At 43.9% G+C, this 27,846-nt stretch overlaps 1 protein-coding gene across 4 annotated transcripts in view; it reads right to left on the bottom strand.

Annotated features, from left to right (window-relative positions):
* Window positions 1–27,846, bottom strand: part of Mpped2 (metallophosphoesterase domain containing 2) — a 177,610-nt gene that overhangs the window by 103,296 nt on the left and 46,468 nt on the right. For 3 of the 4 annotated variants that reach the window (XM_032903849.1, XM_032903851.1, XM_032903850.1), the window contains exon 3: window positions 21,165–21,346. The exons of the other annotated variant lie outside the window; for it this stretch is intronic. In XM_032903849.1, coding sequence (XP_032759740.1) covers window positions 21,165–21,346 — 182 coding nt within the window. The remainder of the gene's footprint in view (window positions 1–21,164; window positions 21,347–27,846) is intronic. 4 annotated transcript variants of the gene reach the window in all.

Genomic DNA, 27,846 nt, shown 5'->3' with positions numbered 1-27,846 from the left:
AGGCCTGTGTAGGCCATGACTTTAAGGGAAAACATTTTCTATCTGCATTTCCCCTTTCTTCTGGCAGTTAGATAAGATCTCTATGACTAAAAGTACACGGCAAAGAGCTGGAAGAGAGAAGCCTCTTGCCCGTTTTTATTCTAACGCATAGGCAGACGGAGTCAGTCAGGTCACAGTGTTGCACAGTGAATCCAGCGGGAATGGGTTCAAACAGCTAGAAAGGAGCGGTGAGGTGAGCGGGACAGGTCTCTCTCAGCAGACATAACAGGGGATGCTTGCTACTCTGTACCAGTGGGCTCCAGTTCCAAACAAACCTGTCTTCCCGTCATTTGATGACCAGTGATGTCAACAAATAAATTAAGTTACTAGGAGGATGCCTCGAAGGCTGTCTTCAGGAATCTCAACATGCCAATTGCAGACTGGCAAAAAGATGAAAGTCAAGCATGTCCCACAGGAAAGCCATCTGATAACACTCAAAGATGGGCTCTGCCTCTCAGATCTTTGGAATTCAACATCACAACGTACCCTTTTAATCTTGACTCACTTATGTTAGAGAAACCTCACCCACTGACCATTAAAAGGAGCCTATAGACTGAGTATGGCACAGCAAGAGATGAAACAGAAGGAGGGGTAGAACATAGAAAGGACAGGGGAATAAGAAAGGAAGAAATTAGGAATAAGACGCGAAGGGCTGGCAATACGGCTCAGCTGGTCAAAGGCTCAGCTGCTAAGCCTGACAACCTAAGTTCCATCTTGGGAATCCATTTGGTGAAAGGAGAGAATCAACTCTCAAAAGATGTCCATTTGGCAGGGCAGTGGTAGCACATGCCTTTAATCCCAGTATTAAATGGGATAAAAAGGTGAATACAAGGCAGAGGCAGGTGTACCTCTGTGAGTTCGAGGTCAGCCTGGTCTACAAAGTGAGTTCAGGACAATCAGGGCCACACAGAGAAACTTTGTCTCAAAAAAGCAAAAGAAAAAAAATAAGTCCTCTAACTTCTACATGCATGCTATGGAAGGCGCGCGCGCGCGCGCACACACACACACACACACACACACACACACACACACACACACCAAATAAATAAATGTAAAGGGAAATAAAAGACAGAAAACAAGGTGATCAGGTATGGTTATTTTAAAATGTCACCCAAGGCTGTAATGGCCAAGCTATGTATGCCATGCCACAATAAACTAAAGTCACACCGCATTAGGAAATGGTAAGCTACTCTCTTGAAGATGCTATGCAAAGGCATTTATGGGCAAGTCGAATATCCTGGCCATTGCCTTCTGTAACAGCACAGCCGCCCCAGTTTGGACCACGTTGGCTTCTTTCTCTGGGAAGACACATACTCAGGAGGGTAGAGTTTGGATCTTGGCTGGTAGATTGCTATTACTCTACTTCCTTCCCCAGTGGCTGTTTAAGGAGACATAGGGGAAGTCTACAGAGGGCTCTAGGGACACTCATCACCTACACATCAAAGCCTATAAACAGGAATGGCTCTTCTTCCACCAATCACTTGTCCTGTTGTCAGTCACTCTCCATCCCTTGGGACAAGGTCAACACAAGGACAGGTGAGAGAATACCCAAGAGAAATAACCCAGTTCCCATTTTACTGGAATCCTGATTTACCAACTCCCCAAAAATGCTTCCTGGCAGATTTGTTATGTGAGACAAATCTCTTTCTGCTTAAGTCAGAAGACTCCCACCTGGCTCATATTTATGTGTCCATACATTAAATTAAGAGTATTTCAATCAAACAGTGCTTTGCATATCTCTGCTGCAAAAAAACAAAAAAAGCTAGATTCTGATTGGACTTTCTGCCTCTGGCAAGAAGACGTCAGGAGTCATTATAACGATGGTAATTCTGAGGTTAAGAGCCAAAACACAACATCTGCCCTCTGCCAGACGCCACCCAAAACCTCTTTATATACCAACCTGATCAATCTTAATAACAGCCTTCTAAAGTAACAACTGTGATCTGTCTTTACAGAAGAGGCAAGTCCGCAGGGGTCACGATGAAGAGTCCGGCAGAGAGAGTCTGGTTAATGGCAGTGACACTATGCCAAATGCACCCCTAACCTCTGGGGTCACAGGGTCGTGACCAGGGGAATGAACTGGCTCGGGAAATGCTGTAAAGCTCCAGTGTTTAGCAGTGTGATTCAGGACATTTAAACTCGTATGGAGAAGTTGCTTTAGAACCACCGGCCCAGGACTGTGAGGAACAGAAAAGTTTAGAGCACCAGAGCTAGGAGCCACGGGAAACTGAGCTGCCCAGGAGTGTAAAAACCTAACAGGGGAAATTACACTGACTAGTTTCTGCACTCTACTCCTGCCTAACTAAATAGGGATTCAAAGCACCCCCAAAGTCAATTCCCAACAGACGGATTATAACCTTAATTTTAAACTTAAATATTTAGGATGATAAACAAAAGGTCATTTGCTTCCTACATTCTATCAGAGAAGCTGTGTGGATTTACTCCTCTTCTAGACAGCCTTATTATGCACCAGCCTTGATTTACCTCACAGCTATGCCGAGGACCATCAACTACAGACTCGGGGCACAAAGCCAACAGAACAACCTACGACATCGAGGAGATTTAACAATCTCACGAAGACAAAGCTGCAGCTGCTTCAGGAACCTTCCGATAGAGACTTTGAAAATGTAGATTCCCCATAAATCGACAGACAGACAGACAGACAATGTGACATACTTGCTCAGCTTGTTAACTTTTTGTGTATCACAGTCAGGAATAATGGACATCACATGACCTAGGAGCAGTGCCACTTAAACAGAAAGAGTAAAGACAGGGTATGTGAGCAACTGTGGCCCCGCTCTACCTCACTGCACACATTGCTAATTAATCACAGCATAACTTCCAGTGAGTCTGGAAGGACATGAGGATACTTCTTAACAAAGTGAGTCAGAGTTCATCAATAGGATGAGCTCTCTGTGGTAGTTTTCCAAATCCTTTTCGGCTGCATACAGTCTCATTACTACTGTCTCAGGTGCTGTACGTAACAGGGAACTTGGACAAATGTTTGCCAAATTTCATTTAATCAGAATGGGGACCTGGGGGAGGGCTTGCGTACAAGTGCACACACAGGATTGGCATTTCTCTGACAAGAATGCTTCACTTAGGAGAGCTCATGAAGCAACAGAACCAAAGTGGTTGGCTTCATCAGGGCTGCTAGCAAGAACCAACAACCGTTTCCTTGTAATAAAGAAGATGAAGACAGCAATCCTAAGCCCGTTTATTAACTTCCCCCACACACACCCCAGCCTGCAAGTGGGTGATTACCATTAGATGGTGGATCTGTCAGTCTTGCATTAGCATAAGCTACTGCATCTTGGGTTTTCAACAGCACAGCAAAGCCAACAATCCTAGAGATATGAGCTGATGCTGGAATTCTGAGAACCAAGCCCCATGTCCTGAAAACGCTTTTAAAAGAATTTCACTCTCAATGGTCGCTTGCTCAGAAGAAATTCATTTTACATTTTAAAAAGGAAGAGAGAGAGAGAGGGAGGGAAGGAGGGAGAGAGAAGGAGAGAGGGAGAGAGGGAGAGAGGGAGAGAGAGAACACAAGGATGCATTCAATTCAATTGAGTGGGCCTTTTCTTAATTCATTTTAAGGTAATCTCATACATTCATCAACCATTTCTCTAAGAGGTGGGGACCGTGGAAGGAGAGCCTATGTGATTTCCCTGTATGCTCCACTCTACACTGGGATAAAACATAAAATAATGCAACGGTGATCAAAAAGAAGAGCTTTATAATGGTCAGGACACGCCAACCAAGTTTAAATTAAATTACACAGCCTGCTAATCTTTACGATGGGATAAAATGTCTTCCAACATTATGCATTATACTAAAATTTGCAATGCGTCCTCCTCCTCGCTTCTTGAGCTGCTATGACCCCTCTCTTTACTGCCCACCCTCCTACCTCTTCATTACAATAGCTCATCTTCAACCCCAAAAGCATTATTCCTGCTGACTGGTGAGGGGGGCACGAGACTGTGCAAGATTTCATTTTTATAGCTATTGTTAAGCTGTGTGTATCTATATTTCACACCAGGGCATAAGAAAACAGTGTTTTGAAGACCAGACATATTTTCTTAATACCATGAGCACAATTGTTGTAAAAGGATAGAATCAAAACCACACACACACTGCTACAGGGATCTCAGGACCACTAGGTCCGAGGAGTGATGCTCATTTTGAGGACGGATGCCACGCACTGCATGTTTGATGTTCAATGAAGCAGCTGTAGCAGAAACTCCAGATTTTCCAAGTCTAAGAGTGACAGGAACCCTGCTGCGGGACGAGCCTGAGCATCTGGGGTGTGCCCTTTCCCAGTCGGTAGGGTCCTCACCGTCTATGGGGGATGGAAAGATTATTAATGAGAACAGAACAGATTGTCCCTGCCCTCTGTCTAAGGGCAGGGACAATCTCAGTCTTGAATCTCCATCTCTGATAAAACTAAGAAATAAGGAAGGAAGTCAAGGACATCCCAGACAAATTTCTTGTTTCGTCCTGCCCAAGGACAACCATGCAACCCTGTCTGAGCTTACTGAAAGGCAGGACTCTTCTCGACATTCGTGTTCTTCTCTCTCTCTCTCTCTGTCTCTCTGTCTCTGTCTCTCTGTCTCTCTCTCTCTCTCTCTCTCTCTCTCTCTCTCTCTCTCTCTGTGTGTGTGTGTGTGTGTGTGTGTGTGTGTGTGTGTGTGTATGTCACACACACACATGCATGTCAGAGGACAACTGAACAACTTTTGGAATCGATTCTTTCCTTCTGGCATGTGGGTCCCAGGGATGGCACTCAGGTCATCAGGCTTGGCAGGAAGGATAGATCTACACTCGGAGCCATGACAACCCAGGTAAGGAGGAGCTGAAAGCCAACATCTGTAAACTCGGGCAATAGTGGCAAACAATGAGGAGTTGCCTAGAGAAAAACTACAAAGACCCACAGAATGGACTTCGGGACTTTCTCCATCTAATATATACCAATAGATGAGAATCAGCAGGTGCTCCGAGACACATCTGGCTGCTTCCCGGTGTCTAATCATAATCTCCAAACTGTTGAGAATCAGTCGCCATCCCCAGTAGCCACCTGTGCATGACCACTCCCTGGGCAGCTGCCCCAGACCACTTTTGCAATCTCTCCAAACTGCCTTATATTAGCTGTATTCATTTTCATAATAATGTAATGGTTGCAATGACTTAAAAGTCCTCAAAATACAGGATTCTATGGTCAGACCATTTCACAGGCATCTTTGCAGTCCCATTAACAAACAAATTAACCCAAGTAGCAACATGACAAACATGTGAGCCCTGGGAAGACAGGGCTGAGCTTTAATCACTCTATCCATACTCACAGGAGAGGCTCGTATGCCCAGCACACACCTGTCTGTTTCAGGTAGAGATTCTGTTGTTTATGTGGTTATTATCTGTAGGGCTTTCTCCTTTATCTGGTGTTGACTGGTTAAACTCTTCAGTTCCTTTCCTGAAAATGAACTGCCATTATTACCAACACCATGATGACCACAAAGACTACTGCTCTGAGCTGTTTGTTGGCTGGCTCTGAGCTCCAAATTCAAGTGACAGAAGAATTGAGTCTGTAGAGCTCTGTGAGCTCCAAATCCCAAAGAATTAAATAATACAGTCAACAGAGTTAGAAAAAAGAACAAAGGCTTTCTCATTCTGGAATACTACAGAGGATCCAAGCTCAGGGGTTCTCTGCTTTACAGTCTCCTCAAAACTAGAGAGAGTGCCTGTCTACCCTATTTCCGAGCTAAGCAGAGAAGCACAAAACTAAATGAGACTCATGCATATGAGCAGGAAACGAAAGGCAGCACAGTTTACTTATCCAGGAGCATTCTCAAATTCATGGGGAGAAACACAAGTTCGTTTGCTGTGTGGTTGGTTGGTTTAATTCCCTATTTCTGAAAATTGGGCTGAGTTTTTAAAACCCTGTGGGAAAAAGTTGGCTTCAATTTCATAATGCATAGGAAATTTGTCACAATAACACCTAAATCTGGTAGATCAATAATGCATGTGATAGCTGCTTAATTATTTACTCCGGATGTAGCAAATGTGGTTCTAATACAAACTGCAAATGTAAACAAAGTTGAGACATGCAGGGAGGATGGCCAAGATCAACAGTTATTTCCCCCCAAAATGAGGCTTTTTTTTTAAAACTGGAGAATCATAAAAAAAGGAATTCTCTCAAATATCTGAATTTAGAGACACTTTGGTTGAGGAAATTCATAGATTTATAAGTATGCACGTTTTATAGTAGGCTACTAAGGCTCTAAAACCCAAGTGCCTTAAATATCCTTTGTTTCAAAATACTATGCATGAAAATGACACACAGAAAGAAGATGGTGAGCTCGGAGAAGCAAACGCTAATGTACGAACATTCAGCAAACACAGGCAACGAAAATGCAGTGTCGTGACCAACAAACAAAATGCAAATTCATCGGGGACACAACTCTTAGCAGAGACTAGGGTTCCTACTGCTTTGTGGCAGTAGTAGTTCTGTTTGCTGTGCACCAAGCTTGAGTTCATGTGGCCCTGGGGATGACCTTCACACTGCCCTACAAAAGCAACTTCTGGACAAACAGCATCCTTGACCAGGAATAACATACTAAAAAAGAGCAGAACATTCCAAACCAAACTGAAAAACCACCCCGCTCCCTTCATAGTCATAGAACAAAAAGGAAAGACAGTAAAAAACAAATCAAAGCAAATATAAGGATGGAACTGTGTGCTCTGAACCAAATTTTCCCCTCTTTGAGGCTAATTCTGAATGTCTGTCAATCACTGTCAGTGAACCTGTAAGATCCAGTATGACATTTCCCAGTATCCCCCACAGTTGTTCTAATTAGAAGAAGTTCATTAGACTTGGGGTCTGGCTAATCCTGCTGTGATATTTTGTGTGCAATTCTTTACGATAAAGTTTTAATTAAAAAATAAACTTTCTTTGTAATGTTTTATTACATATATTCACGACTCTAAAATATATGTTCAGTTTTCACAAGGACTGACGTAGCCAGGCCAGGAACAAACACTGTACCTGAGTGCTCAGGTTTTCAGGGCCACCAGACCATTATCAAGGACCTAGGATTTTCAAAGTCCACTGCTAGCCAAGTCTGGCAGCCTTCCTTCACATTTTGTTACTAATATTCACAAAGTTTAGAAGGGAGATAACCGCATAGAATTTTTAGGAGCCAAGAAAATACAGGTAATTAAAATGTGTCTGTATTTTCTAATCTTTGCCAGGTGAGGCAAACACTAGAAATGAAACACACGTAGTACCTTTCCATTCTACTGGCTTCTGGTCTTGAGAGCCTTGAGTCCCACTTTCACCCTTCCCTCGTGCCACAGAGCAGTACAGACACTGCCACTAGAGTCATGTGACCCAGAACACAGTCACCTCTTTGTACCCTCTGTAACTACAGACAAGAATGATTTCTTAGTATTCAGGAGGATCAAATGAAACAAATATATTTAAAATAACCATCTAGCATCCTCATTTACCATCCAGAAATATGGAAATCTATTATTTATACACGGGTAAAAATACCAATTTAATACGATCAGTTTTCCACTGTAACAGCCCTTTCCTCATAAAAACAGCGCCAACAAAAATGAAGGTGATAAACTATGTTTAGCTGAGTTGGCCCTCTAGAGCCAACTGCAATATGTGGCTCACAACTGGATCCCAGCAGAAAAAACCAAAGTTACTACAAAGAACAGAATTGGCGCTGGGGAGATGGCACAGTAGGTAAAACAGAACAGGGACCCAAGTTCAAATCCTTAGAACCAAGGTCAAGAGGGGCAGGGCAAGCTCAGCTTTAATCTCAGTGTCCCAAGGTGAGGTGGGAGTGGAAGCTCCCGAAGCTCATAGTCAGCTGACCTGGAGGTCACAGCGGTGAGCAAGAGAGAGCCTGTCTCCATGTGAGAGATGAGGCCATTGTCCTCCGACTCCCACACATGTACCATGGCACAGATGTGCCTCTCTCTGTGTCTCTGTCTGTCTGTCTGTCCCTCGTCTCCCTCTCTCCCTCGCTCTCTCTGTCTGTCTGTCTCTCTCTGTCCCTCGTCTCCCTCTCTCCCTCGCTCTCTGTCTGTCTGTCTCTCTCTCTCTCTGTCTCTCTCTCTTTCCCTCGCTCTGTCTCTCTCTCTGTCTGTCTGTCTCTCTGTCCCTCGTATCCCTCTCTCCCTCGCTCTGTCTCTCTGTCTGTCTGTCTGTCTCTCTCTCTGTGTCTGTCTCTCTCTCTGTCAATCTCTCTCTGTCTCTCTGTCTCTCTCTCTGTCTCTCTCTGTGTCACACACACACACACACAGAGTTGTTAATATTTGGGAGAGCTTTGCAAATGAGATATTGGAATTCCCATATCCAACCCATTCATATTTCTTGACTTTGACCAATGCAGTGAGTTCATGCACATTAACAATTGTGTTCTTTGAACTCATTGAAGTGCATGCGCTCATGTCAGCGTGTAGTAGGAAGACGGAGAAATTGAGAGTCAGAGAGGGTGAGAAAGGAGCCAAGCAAATGAAACAAAACTTTGGGGACCCCCATGGAGCACACATGGGGGGTGGTGGTCACTGTAGTATTGTTGCAACTTTCATGAGGCTTGAAGATATTTGCAAATTGAGAAGTTAAAAAAGAAAATGTAGATTAAAAAAAAAATCACTCATCAGGCCCGAGTGCTGGTGTGAGAAGTAACTGTCTACATGGGCAACGAGCCTGACATCACGAGGCCCTTCTGGTAGTTCACCTCAGACTCTGTACCACTTCCCAGTGCCTGGGCTGCTGGCGGGGCCCGCGTGTGGGAATGGCTGTATTGAACTCCAGGGAGGGTGCTGTAATTATGTCCTCCCCTTTCACCTGCCTCGCAGGACTCCAGATGAAGAGTGTGTGGGATAAGCTAATGATTTGCCACGCATCTCTGATGACCACCACATTATGTGCATCATAATATTTTCATTTCTTCCTCCTGAGCACAATGCCACACTGACAGCAAGGTCAGTTATGTTACTAGAAGGGATTTTTAATGAAAACAATTATAAATTTAAAATAACTGTGTTTAAAGCATTTAACAGTCACAGGGGTCAAGTGATTACAACAGTTACAAGCCCCGTGGGACATGTTCACACCAAAACAAAGTGAATGAATTACCTCGGCTGGCTCATGTAATCACTAAGTGACCACAGGGGTCAGGCAGCGTGGAACCCTGAAGAGGTTCGCGTAAAACCAATAATGAAAATTTATCAGTCAGAGGTGGGGAGGGGAAATGACAAGAATCAGTGAGTCGAGTGATATACTAGAAGCAGCACTGAGTCTCTACAGAGCTAGAAAGGCCAGGGAAATGTCATTCAAAAACCCAGGGGACAGCTGGAATCAAGATTCCTGGAAGCAACAGGCAGACGGACTGGGGAAGGCAGGGGGATTAAAATGGAAGTGAGCTATGCAGCATCAGCAAGTTCCAAGCCAAGCCAAAGGATATGCGACGTCGGTCCTCGTGCAAGAACTCTGGAAATGCATCTGGATGTCTCTTGATGTAGGATGCTGAGAGGACAGGATGCTCGCAAGTAAATGACAGTCGTCTCTAACATTTGCATGGTACTGGGCATCTCTCTAGGATGCTCTTAAAGTTCATCCAATTCTGTGATGCCTTCTTCATCCAGAGAGAGGTAGCAAAGGCCAGCCAAGCACAGAGAAGCATATGAAGGACATGAAGACCTTCATGGAAAGGTATTAATTCCCAAAGGCTGGTGAGCCAATCATGAGAAGCCCAGAAGGCCCCAGAGATCTGCATGCCTGCAATCCAAACAAAGGACACAGGAAGAAGGACAACTGGGAGGGCCACAGGGAGATGTGTAACACAGGGAACTTTCCAACTGGGCTTTAAAGAATGCACAAGAGCTCAGAAAGGTGAGCTGGGAACAACACCCACGGAGCAAGACCAAGGTATTCGGTTTACTCACTCAGCCTAAGGGCAGAAGCTGCAGGACAAGAGAGGCTAACCACGGTCCTCTTTCAAATCTTTTTATTAGTTCTTTGAGAACTTTGTACAATATTTATTTACCCCTCCCCCCAGCTCCTCCCAGCCCCAGCCACACCTTCCTTAGAACTCACAGTGATCCTGCTGTCTGAATGCCTTGAGTTTCAAGGCAAAAGCCTGGAGCCACCACTCCCAACAATCTCTTCCTGTTTCCTTCTCTCCTCTCCTCCATCCTTTTCTCAAGGATGCAGCCCAGGGTGGCCTCAGGTTCACGACTCCCTGTCTCCATGTCCTGAGTGCTGGTATTACGTGCATATGCCACATGCCTGGCCTGTCCCTACTCATTCCAGATCCAAGGGCCCCACTCTAAGATTGAGACATGGGTTCTTCATTCACTTGTCTCTTTTTGATTACATATTTTGAAAAAGTTTTTAAAAATTTGGGTGGGTTTTAGAAAAGTTTCTGGTTGTAGAGAGGTTTGGTTTTTTTTAATTTTAATTTTAATAACACAATTTTTGAGAATAAGTGCTTATTCTCTTCGCTTTTAATAGTGCATCATTTCTGAGCATGCACATATACATGCGTATGTTCTTTAATTTTTTGAAATATTTACAAGATTTGAAAAGCGTGATTTGTCTGTCTTTTTGCCCTGATTAACATTATATATCTTTCCAAAATGAGCAGTAAACACAACTGATCATCACTTCCCTAAGAACAGATGGATTTTTTTTTTGAAAAGAATGTTATTAAAGAAAATATCTCTGCTGGGGTAAAGTTTTTTACAACCATTCCTTAATCGTATTCTGTAAGTAAAGACATGACTACTTAGGAATGTTTATTAATAACACGATTTAAAAAAAAAACAGTAAAATCCTTTAACGATTCAGCCTCTTCAGGGGAAACCTTGGTCTAACTTTTCCTCTTAGGCTGATACAGTGAGAGTATACATCTTGCACTGTGGCGTACAGCACTCTCAGAAAGGGAAAACACATTAAGAATTTTAGCTTTAGAATCCAGAACTGGAGGCATAAAGAGAAGGACATTAACTTTGACTGTTTCCTTACACTGGCTGCCATGTGACCCCAGGCGGGCGTCCCACCTCTCTGGATCTCCATCCATCTGTCAATAAGACAGAGGTAATATTGTCTGCTCACATCAACCTCCCTGGACCATTATAGAGCATTAAGGAGCTAACACATCCAAAGGTACTTTGAGTTCTTTGTATAAAAGCTGTCATGTAAATTACAGACATTATAATTAATGTAATGTAAGAAAATGGCAACCCATACCACAGAGGGACAGGTTCACATGGATCACAGAAGACCTGTTACCATACCCATGGGTCAAGGACCCTGTCTAATGGGATGAAACCCAATGCTGCCTGGTCATTTGATAAAGTGTTTGGCTTCAGTTTCTTTCCAAGGAACTTAACTTAATTCTACATCCAATCTGAACCACACTTTAATTTTGTCTTTATGGGAACATGTACCTATACACCAATAATGAAATAACTCATTTCTAGAACAAGGACTCTTCAGCACAAAGGCAAGTCGATAATAAGCAGGAACCAGCTGTTATTTAGATTAAGCAAACACTCATATCTGGCATTATTACGGACAGGAATACAAGATGCATGGTTGCCACTGGATAGACTATGGAGTCAACTCATGAGAACCTGATGAAGTACTAGACTTACAGACCACGAGAAAAAGACCCAGACTGACAAGATAACTCTGTCGATAGATTACCTGCAACGTATGTTAGTATTCACTGTCCATCTGATATTATCTGGAATCACGTGGGAAGGGAACCTCAATGAGGGGCCGTGTTGACTAGCGCCTGTGTGTGAGGCTGTAGAGGGTTGTCTTGGTTAGTGGGAAGACCATTCCCTCAGCAGAGGATTCTGGATTGTGTAAGAGTTAAACAGCAAGTGAAGGCCTGCACTCCATAATCCATTGCTCTGTGCTGAGAACTGTGGGTATGATCTGTCTAGCTGCTTCAAGTTCCTCACACTGTGTTCTCCCACCTTGATGGGCTGTACCCGGAAGGATGAGCCAAAGGTTCAGTGAGATGCTGCCTCAGTGAGCAGTGCTAAGGCACTCAGGGTCAGCTTCAGACCTCTCCATGTGTATTCGCGCACACACACGTCAACACGCAGTCACATATTCCAACACATGCACAAAGACACAGGAGGATGGGTGCGTGTGTGTGTGTGTGTGTGTGTGTGTGTGTGTGTGTGTGTGTGTGTGTGTGAGAAATCCTAAATTAATTGAAATAGTCTATTTAACAAATTATAATTCTAGAAGGGTAACTAGCAAAACCAAATGTGACTCAAAAATTGAAAAGGCAAGTGTGGCAGACATTGTATTTGAGAGTAAGAAATGTTCTGGGCATCACTTCCCATGTAAGGACTAGGGAATCCAGGCTTTGGAACTCCGGCCCAGGCAAACCTCTGAAACCACAGGAAAACCACCGTGTCCCATCTACAACTGTGTCCCTTTACTTTTCTATTAGGTCTAACTGGTTAGTGGCCATAGAGTGACCAAGTTTGGCCATCCATTCATCTAAGGCTTTCCTCTTTCGGATGCTTTTTGTTCAAAATGGCAGATTCCAAACTGCTCAGTTTACCAATTCCACTTCCAAAAATTTTTAGCTATTTAAAAAATGACCAAAAGCCTTAAATAATCAAGTCATGCCTCAAATGTATGACAACTCTAAACATGAGCTGAACCCTGTCCCTGACAGCCTGGCTGAAGGCTGCTGTGCTGGAGTTGCAAGGCTCATTCTAAAAGGAGGAAAGGGGAGAGCATGTGACAAGAGTAGGAAAGAGGAATGACAGAGAGCTGACGGGAGAGACATACTGTTGGCCTCCATTCCCTTGTCCCTATGCCTTCCCAAGGAGCAAGAAAGATGTAGCGATAGGGTAGGAAGGAGATAGGGCACATTTTGCAAACATCGCAGTGGCAGATGACTTTTGTCACCACCCTCTACTCCTGCTTGTTAGTTCGTCTGTCAACTTGACACAGCTGGGGACATCTCAGAAGAGGGAACTTCAATTGAGAAAATGCCTCCATCAGATTGGCCTGTAGGTGAGTCTCTGATGTTGGAGGGCCCAGCCCACTGTGGGTGGTGCCATCCTGTTGGAAGGTGGCTTGTACAAAAGAGTAGGTAGAGCATCGAGAGCAAGACAATTAAGCAGTCCTCCTTCATGGCCTCCGTATCAGTTCCTGCCTCTAGGTTCTTGCCCTGACCGCCCTAAGCAATGGACCGTGACACCGAAGTATAAGCCAATAAACCCTGTCCTCAGTTGCACTTGGTCAGGATGTTTCATCACGGAGGTAGAAAGAAAACCTCAATGTGCTGGGTGTGCTTTATCATATTCCATCTCGTAACAATCCTCGTGCTCAGTCTTGCTAACTACGAATAGTTCTCCTTTAACAGATGAATGGGTTGGAGATCACATGATTAACACAGTGAAAGCAGAATTTAAATAGGGCAGAATACACTCAGTACTAGTCATACTGTTCTTGATAGCACACAGTTTCTTTATATGACGAGACATACATGTCCACATGCCACAGCACAGCATGTACAGCCTCCGTTCAGAGTGATTACTTGTAGGTTAGGGATGCACTATCAATCTCAATTTTTCTTTATCATTCCTTTTTACCTTTTAAAAACAAGGACCACTTAAGCTTTCGGAATTCGAACCAAAGAGAGCGTGTAGTCACTTTCTAAAAGCACTTAAAGGGTTAAAATTTTCTCCCAGTAAGAACACTCAAAAATATGCGACAAAGATCCTCAAATACTACCAAGAGTATTTAAAAGATATAGTAGTCTTCACAGGGGACATTTGGTAACATATAATACATTCTTCTTGACAATTATATGTCATTTAAAGGAACCATTCTCCTTCTAGGAATAAACCCTACAAATGTAATTAATGATGTTTACATAGACAGAGCAAGAAGGATGCTCACCAGGACAGTGCCCCTGATAATGAAAGATGGGAACACTTGAGGTGTCCAGTGGTAGAGACAGAGCTAATAAATGAGACAGCACACTCACACAGCAGAGGGTCACACTGACGGAGGCAAGGCATGACAGGCTACATTCTTAAAGTTGCAAATTAACATGTATAGCTACTATGTGTTATTAGCATGTAACTATTAAGTGTTGCTTTTTTTTAAAAAAATTGACATTAAAGTCCTCAGAGAATGTAGATGTCTTGTTACTAGGTTCTTCAACACAGAAATGAAAATAGAAACATTTTCAAGATGGTGTCTGCCAAAATCTAATTTCTCTGGCGATCAGACTGCAGAGACATGCGTATTTTCAACTTTGTGCATGTTCACATATTTGGACTTCTATAATTAACATGCGTGTATCTTACAATTAAAGTATTCTTTGGGGGGACATATTTAGGGCATCTAGATTGACGTTTAAGTTGCTCATGATAGGTTGTTAAGAAACAGCTACGAGAGAGCATTGCTGCTTTCTGTGAAAATTGAGTGTGTGTGTGTGTGTGTGTGTGTGTGTGTGTGTGTGTGTGTGTGTAAAAGGAGAGCATTCCACAAGGATGCATATTAAAATTCATGTGGTTACTTCTGTCTCTCCACAGGTATTTTGCTTCCTTCCTACCACAATCTGTTTTCTATACTACAAGTATGAACAGACACGAGAATTTTCCTGTTGTTCTAATGGCAAGATCACAGGAAAGGAAACACTGTCTTCAGAATGGAGCAAAATTGATTTATGTGTACACTGATTACAGTCACACAGTTAAAATCATCTTTCACACGATGCTCCCTAAAAAAGAGAACATTTCCAAGACGGTCCTGAAAGCATTTGAAGTCTCCCTCTTGGCCCCAAAGAAACTGAAGCTCAGAGGTACTCAGTGAAAATCCAAACCAAAGAGAAGCCATGTTTAGGAGCTCATGGTCCTGGGGCTATGGTCAAGAAGCATTCTGATGGACTCAATTATTATGTGTGAACTTTCAGCCATAGGAATGGACCACAAACCCTTTGTATTCCCAATTCATTGTGTTGGAAGGCGAACACCAGCAGAAGCAAACGCCTCTCAAGTGCCTCTGCACAGCGAGCCAATCACTAGCACTAAGGCGCTGGCTGCTAAGAAAGGTTTTAGGAGAAAAGGAAGAGAAAGAAAGGAAGAGAAAGGCTGGAAGCGCTATTTATTATGCAATTTTAATGTTTGGACCAAACTACAAGATGAAAAACATCTTACACTTCATGTTCACTAATTGAGCGACACAACAAACAGCTGTGTACATCGGGTGTTTGAAGAGCCCTCGTTAGGCACACACCATTGTCCAGCACAGTGAAACACAGGCAAAGGATTCTGTTCCAAGCACAGTGCAGAGGTCTGGCCACTGTGTTAAGGAAAGCAACTAGGCGACCGTCGAGGGGCATGAGTGAGCGTTTTTAAAATGGTTATTCTGTGAATAGGCGGGAACAGGCTTTACAAATGGAAAGAGGAGGGAAGAAGCTCACAGTTATGAGTCATTGAAAGCCGACTGTGAGGATAGGCATTAGTAATTAAGTAAGAACCCCCAAAGACCACTGTGTTGGTACAGAGTCTGTCAGCGGGGACATGGAAACCAAGAAGAGGCCTGCCTGATATATTCTGAAAACAAGAAACCAGCACAGAGGAAACCCACTAAACAGTGGTGAGCGTCAATAAACAGGCACTGGTGGGGAGAAGACATGGCCGACAGCAACGTGAAAAGACACCTCATAAAATGTGCCTCCAGGGAAGGTGGCTTTAGAAGCCACTGATGTTCAGAATTTAAGAAAAAGCAATAAAAATAATCACATTTTAACTGACAGCTACTTTGTCCTTAACAAGTTTAACCCAAAGCTCTGACTGGGATCCATTTTTTGCCAAGGTAAAAAAGGAAATGTTGTGTTTTGGGGGAAGCGGGTTCCAGCTCAGCTACGCAGTACCTGCCTGCTCTTGACATCCCTGCAGCACTTCTGGGATACAATACAGATGGGGCTATATCATTTGACTGTCACTCTTTTTGAAACTGAGGGATAAAGATGTATGTGTGTCTCATTCCTCAATTCTACATTCAGTCCCTGGCCCTAGAAACCTCTTGTTCCCTAGAGGACAGCAGCTAGGTAGAGTGAGGGGCAGATTGTTTATGTAAGGACAGCAGACTGGGGACAGGGGTTGACCAGCAGACTGGACACTGGAGTCTGATGGATCTCAAATCAAAGCCTAAGGTCACTTCCTAGTTGTATGTACTCAACTGGTTAATGATACTTTAGTTCTTACTACTAACAAGTCGTCTGGGGGATTGCATGGAATGGTGTATGAAATTGAGGCCTATTCCCCATGGAGAAGATGTGGTGGTGTACCCACTCTGCCCTGACACTTCTGACCTCTAGTTCCAACTTGGCCATTTACTGAGTGAGACCCACAGCAATTCATTTGGCTTCTATTTATAATGAATGAGGGGCAAGCATCTAAGGGCTCTTGCAGTTCTGTTCTCTGCGGAGAGGGAGGTCTCATTCCAAACTCTGTCTCACTCCCTTGAGTCAGCCACTTTGAGCTGCTGCACCTTGAAGCCTACCTAGACTGAAGACTCTTGTAGCCTCCTCTGCAGTAATTGTGGATAGCTGTCTTCGTTTCTTTCTGCTGTACTAAAATACTCTGGCAAAGGCAACCTAAGGGAGAGGGGCTTCTTCTGCCTTACCAAGGAGAGGTACAGTCCGTCACAGAGGGGAAGTGAGGGGGCAGGTTAGTCCCATTGAGCCTGCAATCAGGAAGCAGAGTGCAACCACCAATGGATGCCCTCTGCTTTCTGTTCCCTTTCTCTGTCCCTCATCAATTAAGGTAATCAGGATAACCCACAGAGGCATGCCCAGAGACATGGCTCCCAGGGGACTCTGGATTGCAGACAAGTAAGAACACTGACTGTCACACTGTCACACACCAGGATGGTGTATGCACTGGATCACACAGGACACTCTCTGGCTAGTTATGTCAACTTGACACACAAGCTAGAGGAACACTCACTTGAGAAAATGTCTCCATAAGATCTTGCTGGAGAGCATTTTCTTAACTAGTGATTGACAGCAGAGAGCCTGCCCCCCAGGGGGCTGTGCTATCCCTGGACTGGTAGTCCTCAGTTCTGTAAGAAAGCAGGCTGAAGAAGCCAGTAAGCAGCACCACTTCAAGGCGTCTGCATTGGCTCCTGCCTCCAGGATCCTGTCCTGTTTGACCTCCTGTCCTGACTTCCTTCAGTGATGAACAACGAGGTGATGAATTTGGAGGTGAAAGCCAAATAAACCGTTTCCTCCCCAGCTTGCTTTTGGTCATGGTGTTTGATCAGAGCAATAGGATCCCTAACTAGGATACCTCACAACAACCATGAGGCAATATTTTCATTATTGCCCATTTTACCAAAAAGGGGTCCCAAGACTCATCCAAAAGGTTAAACTATATATATATAAAAGAAGGTGTCTCAACTGCTTTATAACATCAAGATACTACCCCTCCTTTCTATGCTCAGACTATTACTAGCTTCAGCTCGATCTTGTGGACTATGGTAGCCTGTCTCTCATCAATTATCCCATATTAATAACTCTCTGCATTACACCTGCCCTGTGGCATATGGACATACTAATGAGGGCCTGCCACTTGCGAATCAACCATGAGCTCATCAGGGAGCCTCGTGCCTTGCGGCTGATGGGTCAGGGTGAGAGTAAGATGAGCCGGACTGAAAACCATCTTTCAAATATGTGCAGGATTAGCACCTGGCCAAACAGCTACTCAACTTCCAAGTGAAGCTGCTGCTGAAACTCTCCCATGTTCATACTCATGAGCAAATTTAGGTCACACTTTACAGTCACACTGCCCCACGTTTGCCCAATGAGTAGATTGGGTAGACCAGTTAGCCCCTCTGGAGCTTTATTTATTCTTACATTGATTGATTGATTGATTGATTGATTGATTGATTGATTATGTGTGTACATGCATGCACCAGGGCGCATGTGTGAAAATCAGGTGACAACTTAACTCTCTCCTTCTACCACATGGGATCTAAAAGTAGAACTGAGGTCACCACACTTGGTGGCAAAGTGGCCTCACCTGCTAAGTCATCTCACTAGCTCCTTTGAATTTTCTTACGACTAAATGACCTTGGAGAAAGCTATCTGTAAAAAAGCTATCTGAACCAGATTAACCCAATTTAGAGAAATAGAGCATGAGAGGAGGCAATGGTGTTTGCAAAGAAGAGGATAGCAGAGAGGAAAGACAAAGATCAGTCAGAGGTGACTGGACTTGTATGACCCAAGCTGCTGAGAGTGGAGTGCACTATCGCGGCAGAGGCCCTAGTCTGACCTGACTCCTACCTATGCAGAAAGGGCTGGAAGCGCCCTTTCCAGAGGAGAGGTTCCTGCCAAAGCCAAGTGGTACAGTAATCACACACCATCTCTCACCCTCTGAGCACCCTGAGTTGCCCTGGTAACCATGAGCTATTCTCAGCCTTCTCTATGGGAACCCAGCTTCTCTACCCATTTCCCATGGGCTCCCATTGGTCTCTTGTTCTACACCCCTTACCAAGCCCTCTTCCTTCTGCCTCACTAGATGGGGTGGGGGCTGGGGGAACGAGAGGGAAAAGGGCCCGATGTACAGCTGGGCTTCAGCTTTTTATTTCCTTATCATTTTATTTCCTTAGTTACGGCACATTTCCATTTATGGCACACTTTCCCTTATAAAATCTCCAAGTGTTTACTTCTAATCTACGAAATAATTCCTCTGACCTCTTCTTGTTTTCACCCTTTAAATATCTGTTGATGGTTCACTCACCACATTCCCCATTCCATTATTAATGGCCCACAAAACTCACTACCAGCAATCATTTACTGATTAATCTGCACAGCAATCCAGAAAGACAGGTAGTATTAATCCTTAGTTCTGCAGAGGGAAACCAAGGGGAAAAGAGGTGAACTCAGACACCCAAGGTCAGTAGCTCCACGAGATTAGAACCAGGACCTCACCTGTCTGTGTTCTGAGAACACCTCCCTGAAGCTCTGCCCTTCCTGGAGAAAACAAAATAAAACGTGTTCAATGTAGCTCCTTAATGTCTATGCAAACTTAGTTCTTACTGAATAAGGTCATTGATAAAGGGTGACTAAAATAGGGACTACAAGCCTGTAATTCCCCCTTCGGTGAATTTAAGACCTCTGGCCTTCTTGGACACTGCATTCACACACACACACACACACACACACACACACACACACACACACACACACACACACACACACACACGAATTGCCTTTGACATGAAAGGATGATTAAAACAAAGAGATAATACTTGAAAGAGAAGTTTGCCGAGGCAGAAGAAAAAGTGAAAAAAATTTTTCATTACACCCAACTCTGCCACAAGGAGACTAAAAACATCGCTTAACTTCTTTGCATCTCCGTCATCTCTAAAAATGAGGTAAGTCTGCTAAATGACTTCTAAAATATCTGTCTGGCTTAAATAAGACTGAGCACCTACTGAAAGGGCAGAAGATTTAAAAGCTCCCGCACCAGTGCCAAGATCACGATCGACTGGAGCATCCTTCACCACTAATGAAACCCGGCTACCACTGGAAAGCTTGATGCTTGCCAGTAAGCAGGAGAATCAAGAGAACGGTAGAGCTCTGGACGGGGACTTTATCTCCTAAGCAGTCTTTGACCCTGAGAGATAAGTCAGCAGAAACAAAAGACATAAACATCAGAAAACACACATTTCAATTCCCACTGCCAAAGGACTTGTTGTTATCTATTTAAATGTTTGTTTTTAAATATATGTCTTACCAAATACAAGTACAGCCAATATGTTAGGCTACCACTAAAAGGGATAAATATGAAAGCACACAAAAATGTTTAGTCTTACCAACAAATAAAAGTAGCCAAGAGTGATGGAGGTTTGTACTCTGGTGACAATTATGTACAGGTTGACAGGCATGCAGGAACACATGAGAGAGCAAAATCGTTCACAGTAAAACTTAGTGTATATTTTTAACGCATCTTAAACATTTTAATGAACATGATTGTCAATTAACACACATCTTCTATCATCTCTAATCAATATCTTAAAACTTTCCCATACCAGCTTTACTTTGATTTAAAACAAACAAAAAACAAACAAAAAACCGTGGTTTCTGCCTAAATTTCCTGAGTAATTTTCATTGGCTCACATAACACTCATGACTTTATTCTTCCTGAATGAAATTTTGCTCCTATCATACAATTCTTTTGTGTCTTCGGAAATGCCTTACCCTTTTTTGTTTCTTATTTTATTTATAGTTTTTATTTCCTTTATGGTGTCGGGACTGGCCTCGGCAGTTTGCAGACGAATGAATGGGTGGCAGGCATGTATTCTGCCACTGAGCTGCAACCCAGCCCGAAGGCACTCAGCCCAAACTGACGTGAATAATGCCAGGATGGCCTTGCAATACTAATACCTGGCAGCTGCCCTCCCAGGACCCAGTGTTGTTGCTGAATTACAGGACCATTGATTAGGTAGTCAGGTCCGTCCTGCCCCGCCCCTTCTTCCTCCCCAGTCCCTCCACCCCAGGTTCAGGAAAATCTGATGAATTTTATGTCAGGACAGCTGATGTCTGGGGAGTCCTGGACATTGTGCAGGTCCCTGGGGAAAGCTGCTTCTAGGCAGTACAGAGTTAAGAAGGAGCTGTGCTTTCTAGAGGGATTTTCACACCCTCTCTGTTATTTAGAAGCATTCTCTTACCTCTACGTATTTGTACACCTTTGCTAATGATACCTTGCAAAGACTAGAGCCAATGAATTAAAACTATGATTCTAGGCCTTGTGTGCACCAATGAATGTCCTCATTAAAGCAGGAGGAGGGAGACGAGATTGGTTTCAAAGCTTCGGAGCTCTTTGCCCCAGAGCTGCTGAGGCCAGACACTGAAAGGATGCACAGTAAAATTAAATATCTAAAAATTCATCTTTAATTAACAAAATTGGATTAAAGCTAGACACCACAGCATATCATACAAGAAATGGCTGAGCCGGCTTCCAAGTGCTCTAATTCAATTAGGACGCAGTGAGTGTCACTCAGACCGGGAAAGGTTAATTGGGGCCGCCGGAACGCAATCATTCCTTACCTAACCAGTCATTAAACTTCTTAACCTCTGAGGGCAGTCCCAGCTCGGTGAAATCGCCTGTGTGGAGAAGGATGTCCCCATAAGGCATCTGGATACCATCTGTTCTGGAGTGTGTGTCTGAGATGCAGACAAACCGCGTGTGGCCCGCTGGTTTTGGAGTGTCATATGGGATGGGGTCGACCCTAAAGTAGACATAACAGATCCCGTAACAGTTAAACATGTTAGAACCCTCGTAATAGTCATCACGCATACACATAGACTGTCATCATGCACACACCCAACAGTCTAACGCAAGGACGAAAGAGCCCAAGGTAAAAAGGGACACCTGGGGAATATGAGGAAGACAGCATCCTTCATTTACAGTCCCACTAGGAAAATTCAAAATGTGTCACTTACCTGGTAGGAAAATTAAAAGGCAAGAGTCGGAAAAAGCCCAAGAAACTGATAGTGATTAATACTGAAGTGTCGGGATATTGAGCCCCAACTAAGGAAGTAAAATTATGCCCTTTCTCTCTCATCATGTGTCCATGGATCCTGCCACTCATTAGGAAGCGGATATCTCATTAATTCCTTCTTAAACATGCAGAGCTTAAGCAAAGAGCTAATTCGCAGAGAGCGACCTGCGCATGCTCGTCCGGCTGAGGTGCAGAGACAGCACTTACACTCAGCTCCCTTCCACACTCAGTCAACAACCATTTCTTCAGATTTCTGCTGTGAGGTTCACTGATCAAGTTTTGGGGAGGCAAAGGAATGCCACGTAACATTTTTTTAAGAGATGCATCGAAGAAGAGCTTTGTCAAGTTCATCTTTACCCTGAGGAATTACCTCTAGTCTAGGTTACACCTCAGGTTAGATGACCAGATACACCTTGGGCAAAGATTCTCTTTACTCTGAGCAGTATGTTTCCAAATGGGCCTGTTTATACCTGTGTGTGCATTAATACATGTATAGTTTCAGAGACCTAAGCACTGTGAAATTACACGAGGGCCATAAGCACCAAAAGGCAAAGTGATCAACCCAAAGCCAAGAAAATGAAAGGGAACATTTTCGTTTAATTGAGTGTAACAAAGTGTGCTAAATAAACTTGGTAAAGAAATGCAAATCTGACTCTTGGAGCATACAGTTTTAATTATTTAAGAGGTTTGTCCTCAGTTAAGGGCGGTTTAACTGTATCAACTCTCCACCAACAGCTTCCTTTAATGCCTCTGTAGGCATGTGCGCTTCTTGTTGGATGACAGAGGAGAAGCAGCAGCCATAAACACAAAGAGGTCACCAGAGAAGCAACTGGGCAATGTGGAGGTTGGAGTGTAAAACATTAAATAAGAACAGTATTTTCTATCACAGCCTAACCCTTGATAGTTGGCAAGTATCCGAGAACACAGGGAAACGCATGCAAACTTCTGGTGCAGAATGTCTCTACTGGGTTTATTTAATGTCTTTCTTTCTCTGTCTTTTTAAAGAAACAATCTCTTTAACAAGGTAATTGCAGTAACAAAATAAAGACATTCATATGCAGCCTAGATAGTCCTTGAATTTCTTCCACGTGAGCTTAATCTTTTCATCTCTGTCTAAGAAGCAAAGTAAAGAAGAAGGAGAATGGAGAGGAGTGAGAAAGCGTCAGGAGCCAGGATGCAGTTATGAAGTCAATCTATTCGAAACCTCCAAATAAAGTTTAACTTGTTCAAAACACATCCATGGATTTTTCCTGTAAAGGCTATGAATGAGTGTGCTGTTACCATGGAGAAAGTTTAGTAACCCACTGCTCTCATCAGTAGCCGATGAGCCCCTTTTATTTATTCAACAATGCTTTTTCTTTAACAGAGGAAATTATTCAGTCTTTCTTTCGATCCCTGGAAAATCTTATGCTCAACCTCAGTGGTTCCCATCCTACAACATCTCCTGTCTTCTGAAAGCAATTTCCCCAGAGAATGGGTGAGTGTTCCCCTCTACAGCTGACTGTCACCCTCTAAAAGCGGCAGGTATGGATGACTCTTAGAAAATTCAGCTGCTCACTCTAATGGGACTACTGCATTTAGACCCAAGTGACAGGCATTTGAAGGAGATTTTATTATTGGATCATTAAAAATAAGAACAAGTTAAATGTTGTGAATGTTTACAGGGGTGTGTGTGTGTGTGTGTGTGTGTGTGTGTGTGTGTGTGTGTGTGTGTGTGTGTGTGTGTGCAGATATCTTTATTTTCCAGTGTTTATCTAACTGATACAGCACATAAACAAGGTCCTACTCTGTAATTCTGCCAAGATACATGCAAGGTTACTGCATCAAAATACTTGGAAGTCCACTGCAATATATCATAGGGTTGTCAAAGCCATCATTTTGAATTAGGTAGACAGAAAGTAGCACAGGCCATTAGAAACAGACCCCTTTGGTCTATAATTCCACAAACATGACAGGAGCCAATCAACACACGGTACAGAACATTTCCGTATCTTGACTTCACGTTGAACAGTGAACTTTGTGAAACCATGGGAAATGCCACTCAGACTTTGACTTCTGTCTGCACCCTCTCACATCCTCCAGAGAAACATGATCATGTTCAGAATTAGTGCATGAAGTCCAACGTAATAGAAATGAGGATGGGGACAAGAAAAAGAGAGAGAAACTGGCTTACCTTTGCTTTGAGCCAGAATGAGCTAAAGAGACCAAATCAGACGGCAAGGCATGCAGGGACAAGCGTCACTCATGGGCTATGCCAGCATGATGTTATCAAAGAGAAATGGCACATTTGGGAGATACGTAAAAGAATGATTGAAGAGAGGAGTTGAGGATAGTGGGGAGGATTCAAAAGAGCAAACTGAATACACACACTCGGACCTTGGGCGGTGAGGTCCTTTCTTACAACATAGAAGTTCAAAGCAGGAGATGGCTGCAGAAGATAAGACAGGACATCCCAGAGCCACAACCTAGGACATCTTGATAAACATCACCCGGGAATCCAAGTACGAAGACATCTCCACACAGAGACTCCGAAATCGACAATCAGATGTCTGGGTCACTAGGTAGGTTTCAGCGGAAATCATTAAAGTTGAGGTAACCCTGTGGGAAGCTAGTACTTCCAAACTGGGCATCTGATAAGTACCTTCTTCCTAAGGCAAGTCAAGACACCCGGATACTTCTGCTACAAAGAACATCCAGGGGGAACTCTGCTGGGAGGCAGATCTACCCGTTCACCTGTGGGAAGACTCACACCCCGTTTCCTCTGTACTCAGTATCAGTGCCACTTATGGCTGTTGCTACTGACTCCTCAGATGACCCAACGTTCTCCCCAGGGCATCATGTCAAGTATCCTAGGAAGAGAGTATTTTAGCATGGCCACTGAAGCCCCGGGGCCAGATTTAAACATCAGAATGAGATGTGCACATACTTCTGAGTGCTCCCAGGGGGAAACAAGAGGGCATAGAGAGATGAGAAGAAAACACAGCAACATGAAATCCCAAAGCAGGGCAAAGTGTCAGGTTCAGTGCGGAAATCCCCTCTACCCTTTCCCGGCCTAGCTAACATACATTTCCATTGCAGAGTTTTCAGAGAAAGGGAGATTTCAAGCTTCTTCACTTCTCCCAGTCATTACCGTTGCTGAAGTTGTACTAACCAGACAGTCTTGGTTTCATCTCGCCAAACAACAATAGTTCCACCCGTAGATTTGTGGGTAACTCTCGACATTTGCAAAGAATAGTGGTTAGTGCACAGACTCCTAGCTGGCCAATGTGCTGAATACAGAAAACCCAGTGATCGACTGTAGATGGGACACCTCTGCCAGGCCCTCACCATCTAAGGCTCAGGGAACTTGGAGGTAGAGGGAGCTTGAAGAATTTTAAGGTAGAGGGAGCTTGAAGAATTTTAGGCTTTAAGATAGCAAGGAGAGCTGTGAAAAGCTGAGTTCTGGACATAATGTGACTGCCCCACACACCACCCCATAGCAGCTATGGTTAGCCCCACAAGGCCTGTCTAAGATCCAACCAGTTAAATTCCAGCATGGACGGCAGAGGCCACACCCTGCTGGAGGAGCTTCTGGCAATCAATGGCTGCTAAAGAAGGAAGGGGTCACCCTCCTTGGAAGCTGTGGCCACTGGTAGACTGCTCATGCCTCAGTGAATGACCAGATGCCCATGTGCATGTGGGCAGCACCAACTGAGTCGGGAAGGTTATTAACAAACAGAAAAGGAAGGGAGCGAGCCAAGAAGGGGAGGGGCGAAGGCACGAGGGAAGTAGTGTGTACAGACGCAAACAATATTCATGGTATAAATGTTTGGAATGTTCAAAGAATAAAACAATATTTGGTCCCCCCCCCCCAAAAAAAAAGATTTTAGCCCCAGATTCTGCATCTCTAGGGAAAGTAAACATGGTCCAGGGATCCTATTGAATTGCAATTCTGAGTCATTTGCTTTGGGCTTAAGTTTCTTAATTCCTTTGAGCTTTGTTTCTTCCCATCGATAAAATGAGAATAACAATGCCTAATTTGCTATGCTGCTGTGAAAATAGAAACTGTCAAGCCCAGGGTCTGCACAAAGCACATGCTCTGAAAATGGGAACAGAGTAGCAAGAGTCAAGTAAATGTGGTCACAGGGCCAGGCTACACTCAGGACTCAGGATCCCATTCACAGGTATGAAAGTGTGTGTCAACTACTGTCACAGCGTCAAGGTCCCTGAGATGAGTGACTTCAGAGAGAGAAAGGTTTCCTTTGACTCACGACTGCAGGGGTCTCCATAGCCGCTTGGTTCTGTGCTTTGGGCTTGTGTTAAGGCCAGAGATCATGGCAAGGAGTGTGTGGAGGACCACAGCTGCTCTCACCATTGTGGCTAATGATGACAGAGAGAAGAGGCCAAGGTCCACTACTTCAGGGCTATGCCTCCCATGGCCTCTCTTCCTCCCACTAGGCTGCATCTTCTACAGACCACACCACTTCTCCAAGGCAACCACAGACCAGCAACCTAAATGTTAGCAAAGAAAATGGCCTCTAGGACATTTCAGATTCAAACCATGCATGGTAGAAGCTATGTGGCTTAACCTGGCTTCTTCATCTAGAAAAAAAAGGGGATATGATAGTGCCTCTTACCACACATATGTGTACATATGCACACAGTACACACATACACATGAAAATAAAAAGGACATCTCCCACACATAGTAGATAGCACAATGAAGAACATAGAGCCCGCACTATGAAAGCTTATCTCCTGCCATCTTTTTTTGGTCCTCATTCTGCATTCTCAAATAGTAAGAGAGTAAGAATCCAGTCCGCTTTCCACACAACAGCTATCCAAATATTTGAAAAAGTCTTCTGTGATCTGTAATCTTTACTCTGGTTGAGTGGCCAGTTTATCCCGTTTTCCTGTGTGTGCCAGGGAACCCAGTGACCTCAGAACCCCGGGAGCCTAGCCTAGGCAGGAAGGCGTTGCTAGTTGGAACCTCTCTGTTCATAGTGTCAGGATTCATGCTCTGTGTGAGTTGTCGGGACAGTGAGCCATTCACGAAACACAAGCACTTATCTAGGCCATGGAGAGGGAGAGCCAGGTGATCATCATCTCAAACTCACTTTCAATTAATTCTCCATTTTGTCTTGTCTTGTTTCATGTGTATGTTTTGTGTTTGTATATGTGTGTAAGCTACGTGTCTTTCTGGTGATCACTGAGGCTGGAAAAGAGTCAAATCCCCAGGAGCTGGCGTTACAGGTGGCTGTGAGCCACTATGTGGGAGCTGGGAACAGAACCTCGGTCCTCTGCAGGAGCAGCAGACGCTCTTAGCCACTAAGAGTCTCTCCAGTCTCTATACCTGTTTTGTGCTAATCTCAAATGTTAATTGTGAAGCTTAACCAAATGCTGCACATTCAAACAAATGCACTATTCCATTATTTACTACTGACATTTGGTGGTTTTTTTAGCAGCCTTCCCCCAAATACCATAACACCACTGCTACTACTAGACAGTCCTCTAGCTACGTGTTTTTTCCCCTACCCAGAATTGGAAGTTTCACTGATAAGTCTTTAGGAAGAGCTTACCATGTGGTATGGATTTACTCTTTACACCATGAGCAATGAAACCCTTGTGTTGTGTATACAACTAGCCTCCCACCACTGTGAGCGTGGGGTATGACCCTTATCAAGTACTTTTAACAGGATCTCAATGCACTTATCGCCGCCTGTTCCATCTAAACCTACCATGTCATGCTTATGCAACGCGCCGATTTTATCTGCAAAAGCCTTCCAACGTGACAGTCAAGTTTTCATTTTTAACGTACAATATTTCACATAGCATGAAAAGTCAGAATTGCACGTGTGCTGCTATAGCACCAGAATTAGACATTCTGTTTGATGAAGACAAATGGAAAACCTGCAAGCACAACAAGAAAATAAAAAAATAAGGGCTGGGGCTGGGAGATGGCTCGGCAGTTAAGAGTACTAACTGCTCTTCTAGAGGACTGGGGTTTAGCTCCCAGGACCCGCATGGCAGCTCACGGTTGCCTGTAACTAGAGTTTCCAGGGGATCCAGATGTCCTCTTCTGGCCTCCTTAGACACCAGGCATGCCTGGGGTGCCCGGATATGTATACAGCAAAGCACCCACACACATAAGAACAATTTAAAATAAAACGAAATAATAATAAGGGCGAGGCTAAGAATTACAGAGGAAAGCTCAGCTGGACTACGCCTGTATCTTTTGTAAGCATCAT

Source organism: Rattus rattus, chromosome 5, assembly GCF_011064425.1.
Source record: "Rattus rattus isolate New Zealand chromosome 5, Rrattus_CSIRO_v1, whole genome shotgun sequence".
Lineage (NCBI taxonomy): Eukaryota > Metazoa > Chordata > Mammalia > Rodentia > Muridae > Rattus > Rattus rattus.
Note: the sequence above shows the minus strand (reverse complement) of the source record. Positions and strands in the feature narration are given on the sequence as shown.